Here is an 8488-nt window from a genome sequence, read left to right as displayed (position 1 = left end):
GTGAGGGAGTGAATGCTGCATGGCTCGCTTTAACTAACAAACAAACACACATGCTGTAAAAACAGTTAAGTGATGTGTTGGCTAGCTAACCTGTGAGAAAGTGAGTATTTTCATTTCAAATGTTGCTAATAACTGCAGCAAAGAACAATACAAAGCATATTTACATGCTTAAGGTTTTGGATTTTGATTTGTTTGTTTTTGGTTTAATTTTGTACTGTTCTTTTTTTCTTTTTCTTTTTTTTAGTTTTGCCTCTGTGCTCCACCACAGGGGATTATTTTGAATCAAACAATCAAGATTAGATCGATGTGCACACTTTAACTGAAGGGGTTTAACTGCAATTTTGAATTAATTGTTTATTTTTATACACAGTCCCCCATTTGCCTCAAAAGCAACGGGGTAATTGACTGACCAGCAGTTGCATGGCCAGGTGAGGCCTGTTCCTTGTCATTCCATGAACAGATTCAGCAGGATCTGGAGTTGATCCCATGTGTTGAAGTCATTTTGTTAGCTTTGATAGCTGTTCATTGGAACAAAGAGATGCCATGCGAGTAAAAGAGGACAAACAAAAAAATCTTTAGCTGTCCAAATCAAAACTCCGGTTCCTTCTCAAACAGCAGGTATGCATTGTCAGCTCAGTAATACCAAGAAGCCTGAAAGACTGGATGATCAAAATATTCTTTCCATAATTAAGAAAAACAGCTTCACAAGTTGCAAGCCACTTCCAGATTAGACTTTTCCAGGAAACATCCCTAAGAGTTTCTCCAAGCACAGAAGTGGGATATTCTTCAGTGGCCATATCCTGATGACCTGATCTCAACCCAACAGGGCCATGCTTTTTATTTATTGAAGATAAAAACTGAACTGACCTTTGATCTAAAATCTATTGTTGGAGGTGTACAGAAACTAAATTATGAGAAAATGTGTTAATGTCTAAGTATTTGAGAATCTACCTGTGAACTAGAGAACTAAAACACTGAATCCTCTTCAGAGCTACCAAAACATTTCATGACAAGGCCGTGGGATTGTGAAACTGTGGCCCCTCAAAAAAAAAGCACTGAAGACTAAAATGCTACTGGACAGAGCATGCTGCAGGTGGTTTTAACTGAAAGTGGAAACACCTCCACCCGCTTCCTCATACCCAACTTGACCACATGGCTCTTCAGGGGAAAGGAAAAAAAAACACTGCTAGTGCTCACTTGTCCTGTACTCACTCATACATACACACGTACACACAAACACACAGATGCTCACACACCATTAAGGTTTTAAAAAACTTTGGTAGCATTTCCATCTCAATTTTACTGAGGTTAAAGCTATGAGGGGCCCTGAAAAGACCACCAGGCCTGTACTGTGATGAGCCCATACACTCAGAAACCACACATTCGACCAAACTGTGTGAGAACTAAAGTTAAAGGCAGTTGAAAGTCTGTATGGCTTGTAGACCTTAAACCACTAATTGACTGCTGCATAAAAACTTACTTGACAGGATCTACTAAAAAGCAGAACAGAAAAAAAAATTTCTTGAAAATAATTATTCTCATATTAACTTTAAACAGTCACTTTTTGCAGTTGTGCATAAAACCTCTTTACAACAGAGGCACTCTGTTTAAAGGTTTAAAAATATTCTCCTAAATGACCAAGAATTTTTAAGATTTCATGACCTGTGGTTCTTCATATATATGTGTGTGTGTATATATATATATATACACACACATTTATAAATCTCTTTACGCTCTCTTAATAGACTGACTGCGATGTTCAGACCCTTGAGCAGCACTGAATTTTAAAAACACATAGACACACAAATCTGTAGTGGAAATCACTGCATGAGCCCAGGAAGGCTGCACTCTAATTCGCAAGGGGTCATTCAGCATATTCTTGCACCTGATGCCCTTTCTGATGCAACCCAGTCTCCTCCCAGGATTAAACCAGGAATCTTTTGCTTGTTTGGCAAATGTGCAAACCACTATATTATAGAGCCACATATAGAACATTTCTGAAAACCATACTTTATCATTGCTTACAAAAATTAAATTATGTACAGTTTTATTTCATTTATATTAATATTATTATTTATATAGCACTAAATCACAACAACAGTCACCTCCGGGCGCTTTACATTGTAAGGTAAAGATCCTACAATCAGATGACCCCCCTATGAGTAGGCACTTGGCAACAGTGGGAAGGAAAAACTCCCTTTTAACAGGAAGAAACCTCCAGCAGAACCAGGCTCAGAGAGGGACAGCAGCCATCATCTTTCACTGGTTGAAGGTGAGGGGAGGAAGACAGGACAAAGACAAACAAGTACCACGCAAAGAAAACCATCTGTACCTTCCCCAGGGCTGAGCTCATTTAAGGTGGAGTGTGGGATAGTGGAAAATCAGCCTGTGGACTGAGAAATCAAGATGTTAAATATTAAACTGCAAGTCTTCCAGGCAAAAGAGTATAGGGGCCATCCAGATTCTTATCTTTGTGTTATCTTATTCCAATCCCAATGTGTCCAACAGCTAACGCTTGGATGGAATTTGATCATGCAACAGGAGAAAGATCCACAGCAGCAAAACAGAATGACTGAAAAAAGAAAAATAATCAAGGTGCTGCAACAGCCGAGTCAAAGTCCAGGCTTGAACAAGACTGAAATGTTGTAGTGAGACCTTAAGAGAGGTGTGCATGAATGAGCCTTAATGAACTAAAGGAACACTGTTAACAAGAGTGAGCCAAAATTCCTCCACCATGACGTGAGAGACTGACAAAAGCAAGAAGAGAATAAATACTTCAGGTTATTGTAGTTGATTCTACAAGACGATGAATTATGGGGTGTACTCTGCTTTTTAACAGGGCTACACAGACACCAATACAATCTTTGTTTTTCATGTGACTTTAAATGTGACAAAACAACTATAAGGTAAAAACTAATCTGAAATGAAAATATAGCTAAACTAATACTTTTTAATTGGGTTGCACTGCATAATGAACATTCACATTTGATGTCATGGTCTCAGCAAGCCATTTGAAAGTCTATGTAAAGTTACAAGCAGGAAGGCTTTGCTCTTATATATTGCTGGTTGGACATGGTGCATTATGACTTTAACTTAGCTCTGAAAGGTCAGGTAGTCATCGTACATATTTGATATTATATATATATATATATATATATATATATATATATATATATATATATATATATATATATATATATAAAGTGAACCTGCTACCTCCCTAAAAAAAACTAATCCCACATATAATATTTTTATGTTTTGGAGTCATTTTGTAATTGCTCCTCAGTTACAAGATGCCAGCCTATTCGGGAGGTATGTTGTCCTCAACCTATAGTCAGTACAGTATGGGTTTAATCAAAAACAGTACTCTACATACTCTCAGGTGTCATGTTTTGTAGAACTGTGGTCTGCAGTGGCTGCTAGAGCAGCACTGATCTCTGTGATGTGGACTGTGTTACTTATTATGGCATACTGCGGCATCCGTCAGCCGTTTCTGAATGTAGAAACGCGTTCAAAGTGTCAGAGTGAACGAGAATAACCAGCTCGTGTAAAAAACAGCCAGTTGTCGTGACGATTTTGGGTTTGAAGTCCTCGTGCCTTCATTGTATGTCATAATTTCTCATGGCATGCAAATTCACACCCCACATTCAAATAAAACCACAACCACCACACGGGGGGTAACAGTTTACAACCCACACATGAAAAACAAAACTGTGTAACATTTGTGATGTAAGGGGCACAAAACTTCAAGAATAAATTTGGAACCCATTCGTCCTTCAGTTGTGTGATTTACTGACAAAAAGTAGTAAGCTGATGTTGTATCACATATATTTCAGTATCCCTTAATTAAACCTTTCAACATTTACTACACAGTGTTTACTATTAATAGTATTAACCTATGAATATCATTAAGTTCAGCAGATTACCACAGAATTATTTCAAGATTAAGTCTGACGGTATCCACTCAAATGTAAAGATCATCAGTTTCAAAGTATCCCCAAAAAACGTTTTATTTCTCAATGCAGATTATTTAACTCTGACAAACACACCACCTGCATGAGCAACGCAATACCAATAGAAAAGGCTTTTTTGGAGAAAATAAAATGATAAATAAATGAACAGTACATTTAAATCAATAACATTGTTCTCAAATACAGCAGTCTTAATTAAAACCATCAATACTGCATCAATACCATCAATACTTCTGAATTAGTTCAGTAAATTTGTTCATGAGTTAGTAACATGAAGGAGCAGCAGTCAAGTAGAGCTAAGTATCAGATCAAATGCAACATATTAGTAGTATAAATAGAAGGTTAACTTTTTTATTTAATATAAGAGTTTCCTTCTATCACCTATAAAATATGTACATCCTTTTAATTAAAAAAAAACAACTAATGGCCCACTTAGACAAAACAAAAAAAATGCACACTGTTTCTGAAGTCTCCTTCTTCATAGATGGCTGGCTGGCGTGTTCGTGTCACCCTTTCATTAGTTGGCTGACGCCGATTGACACAAACAGTGCTGCAGAGAAGAAAACAGACAAGCAGATGTACCACTTACCAGCAGCTTTCACAGTAACATGTCCATCTGAGATTTTGTATGTGTGTGTGTGTGTGTGTGTGTGGGAGGGGGAAAACCTGTTGCTTTACCTGTTGCTTCTGTGTGCAATCTGGCGCCGTCAGCACTGGTCACTTTACACGAAACTAACGTTTTCCTGCCTTCCTTCTTATCCAGAGAGGATTCGATCAACACTGTACTTCCCAGCGGGATGGGACTTGGAACAAGACAAAATGATCAAACTCACAGTAAATGATCAAAGTAGTGCACTAAGAGGTGTTACTTTGTGTTAATTATATGTGTAATTATTCATATTTTGCTATGTGTTAAACAGAACAACTGGGCAGCCGAGCAAATGTCTGTTGGTCCGTGCTTGACCAAAGAAAGTGAACCGTTTGGGCTGACTCGGTGACACCGATGCTGCATATTTAATTTCCACAATGAATTATCTATGTGACATCATTCAGAGTCGATCTTCATTATACTGACTTGGAGCAGGGAGAAACCTTCATGACTTCTGCATGACCGCCTCAGTGATACTTCCATAAACCCTGCCCAGCAGCTAAATATGCTCCATGTTAACAAGCAGGACAACACACATGAAAACATCTAACATTTTTTTCCTTTAATATACTAAACAGTTTAATCCTCATATTTCTGTAAGGTGTGCTACATGTTCAATAAATATTCTTATCATGTACAATTTGCTGATTTTTGTTCTTGTACCTGCGGTAGTTGATGTTGAGGTTGGCAGTCATAACAGGTCCAGAATGCACACAAGCATGAGTTCCTGTCACGGTATCAATCATAGTGGCTATCGCCCCCCCGTGGACATTTCTGGAAGCACAGACATTGGTACATGAGACAGTAAAACTTATGAGATTTGACGGAACATTTAGAGTTAAGTCTAGCTAAAAATTCTCAAGTCTTCCTTTATTTTTTCCCATTTATTTCTGCCACTTTGGGTTTACTGGAAAGCTGCTGGCTGAGAGGATGACAAAGAGAATGGAGTATAACAACGTGAAAAGCACAGACTTCGATAAGCTTGGACAGGAGTGTGTTATCTCACCCTGGTGGTCCCTCCAGAAGGTGTCCAGCCTGGAAAATGCACACACACCTTTGCTCCTTTTTGTTAGCAAAGATAACGTACTCAAATGCTGCCCCCGGGTCTCTGATGTTGCGGGTGAAAAGACGAGCTTTTGCCTGGATTATTTTGCTAAGGTATACTCCACCTGATGGGAAAGAACACAAGTGAACATTCAGCAGCCACGTTAAGCTTTTGGAGCTTTTGGAAATTCTCTTGTTCTTATTTCAGGTCAACTTTTGGGTCTGTATATTTACCTGCAGCATACTTCAGAGAACGATTGTAGCTTGGCAGTCTGTTCCATAGTCCACCCTGTTCCTCTCCTCCATCTGTCACTGCCTCACATTGGCTGTTATAATGTTCATACAGCTGCCTCATTTCTGTGCCCCATGAGGAGTTAGGAAGACTGAAGTCCCGGGGGTTGGATGAAAAGAGTGATGGAAGCGCTCGCTAAACAGAGAAATGAATTACAATGTCTGTTAGTAGCGAAAGGGTAATGACAAAGTGTGGATGTCTCATATAGATACCATATGGATGCTGCTTTAATATTTGTGGTTCTATTAAGTCAACGGGGGTCATGAAAACATTTTCCAAATGAGCGAAAAGTATTAAAATAGCTATATTTTGATATTGGATATTATATTTATTATATTTGATATTGGCAAACCAATGCAGCACCTTGATTCTTTTCTTTTTCAGCCATTCTGTTGTAGATTTACTGTTGTTGTGTTTGAAATCATTGTCTTGTTGCATGACTCAATGTCAGCTCCACTTTTGCTGTCAGACAAATGTCCTCACATTTGAATTGTTAATACGGGTACTGCAAGGTACCCAGCTCCTGTGGCTGAAAAGCAAGCCCAAATCATCACCGCTCCACCACTGTGGGTTTGAGGTGTTTGTATTCATATGCTCTGTTTCGTTTTTACCAAACACCTCCACTTTGGTCTCATCTGTCAAAGGGACATTTTTCCTGATATGTTTGTTCAGGTGGTACTTTGCTAACCTGAGCCATGCAGCCAAACTCTTTTTATAAGGAAGAGACATTCACTTGGCAGCCCTTCCAAGCAAACCCTATTTGCCATTTTCTAACTGCACTGTTATGAACTTTAATATTTATCATTATAACTGAAGCCTGTAGAGTCTGAGATGTTGCAATTTCTCTGAGCATTGCACAATCTGACCTTGGGGAGAATTTGTTGTGATGTCAACTCCTGGGAAGACTGGATACTCCTAACCAGCAAAATGCCAAAACGTCTGCCTTTATAAAGATCTTAGGAATTGCTGATAATTTAAAATCGAATAAATCTGTTGTCTTACTTCCATTAGGAGAATTTGACTGATACTTACCCTCCTAATTCTGTTTGTATGCCTGTGTGTTTGAGGTGCATATGTACACTTGCATGCATAGAGACATTCTGCTATTGTAAATGACCTTATTGCCAACTAGTTGTTAGCACAAAGAGTAAAGAGTTAGAACAGGATAAGTTTCTTGATGTAAATGTGGAGATTATTATGATCTTATAAATTCTAACTCATATAAACTCGAATACCTAATTCCTATGGAAACAGTCAGGACGTAGATTTTAGTAGTACTTTTTAACAGGAAGAAGTACGGAAAACCTTCTTCACATGATTGTATGTTATTATATTTAGCTACAACACTATTATTTGTTACTGTTTACATGTTTGTCATAATGAACTTCATTTTTCACTTTCTTTTTATTGTTTTTCTTAAAACGTTATATAGGGGAGATGGAGGGCAAAAACAAAGCAGAACACAAAAAGAAAAAGAACTGAATGAACTTCATTTTTAATTGTGCTAACAAAATAATTTTCCAACTCTTCGATAAAGTGTTTCTTATGTTATCTGTGATGATGTTGACCTCTGTGGTCGTGTTGTAGTGACATGGCCTGCTATTTTAAGTTGTAATCACTACGTTATAGTCATCTTAAATAAATGTGTTCGTTTGTTGTTGTTGTTTTTGCGACAAGCTAACAAACTCTCACGCTGGCCATGTGTTTTGTTTTGGTTTTTTAGCTGTACAGTCACAACACTGGAGAAACATCTGGCAGGAGTGAGGAGAACATGACACGGCAAACAACTCACATACAGCATGAAAAAGTATTTCATAAAATACGGCTCACAGATCTACCTACCACCATACTCTTCAATGAAACGCTGGCAGGGAGGTTGCTGAGTTCAGACTTCATGAATGCGAGTGAACCGAGGCTCTGAAAGCCCCTGAGTATTCGACCCAGTCTCCTTGCCATCTGTAAACTGTCCCCGCGGTGATATCTTCTATATTCTGAGGTAGATAAATGATCCTGTAACTGGTCGTTGAGAGTTAGCTGGCAAATGCTTTCGTCAGTTAGCGCCCAAACACACTACGGTCGCTGCAGTAAACACTGGTCTGTTTTAAAATAAAAGTGACTTAACCATCTTTGACTCGTGTTTATGTTCCACAGAATAGGAATACGTCCTATGGCGGGTGTCACTGCTATTATTTTACCGGTGACTTTCATTTGTCAAGATCAGGCTGTAAACTTCCGGCGTGAGGGAGTTCTGCCGTTGCGTCGTTTGGGTACAGTCACGTGCCGTACAGATTCCAATATGATTGGGTGTCAAATAGAACTTTTTTTCTGTTCCCGTGGTAACCACCATTATTTTTTCTAACTTTTCCGAGACAAAAAGACAGATTTTAATGGTTGATTAAGTTTAAGTTTAATAGTGATTAAGTTAAAAAAAAAAAAAAAACTTTATACATTTGTAGAAAACAAGTAAATAGTTTTATAAGAGAGACTTAGATCACATGGGGATTAGACAATAAAAAAATTAATAGAGTTATT

At 38.2% G+C, this 8488-nt stretch overlaps 1 protein-coding gene across 1 annotated transcript; it reads right to left on the bottom strand.

The window, feature by feature from the left end:
* Positions 1–3768: 3768 nt before the first annotated feature.
* On the bottom strand, positions 3769–8233 carry them4 (thioesterase superfamily member 4). The gene is made up of 6 exons (XM_026184088.1): positions 7799–8233; positions 5899–6091; positions 5627–5789; positions 5284–5394; positions 4650–4774; positions 3769–4521 (listed from the first exon to the last, which is right to left on the bottom strand). The coding sequence occupies exons 1-6, from the start codon at positions 7910–7912 to the stop codon at positions 4478–4480; spliced, it is 750 nt and encodes a 249-aa protein (XP_026039873.1). The 5' UTR covers positions 7913–8233; the 3' UTR covers positions 3769–4477.
* Between the last annotated feature and the right edge of the window lie 255 nt (positions 8234–8488).

Source organism: Astatotilapia calliptera, chromosome 11, assembly GCF_900246225.1.
Source record: "Astatotilapia calliptera chromosome 11, fAstCal1.2, whole genome shotgun sequence".
NCBI classification, from domain to species: domain Eukaryota; kingdom Metazoa; phylum Chordata; class Actinopteri; order Cichliformes; family Cichlidae; genus Astatotilapia; species Astatotilapia calliptera.
This window is presented reverse-complemented; position numbering and strand designations above follow the sequence as displayed.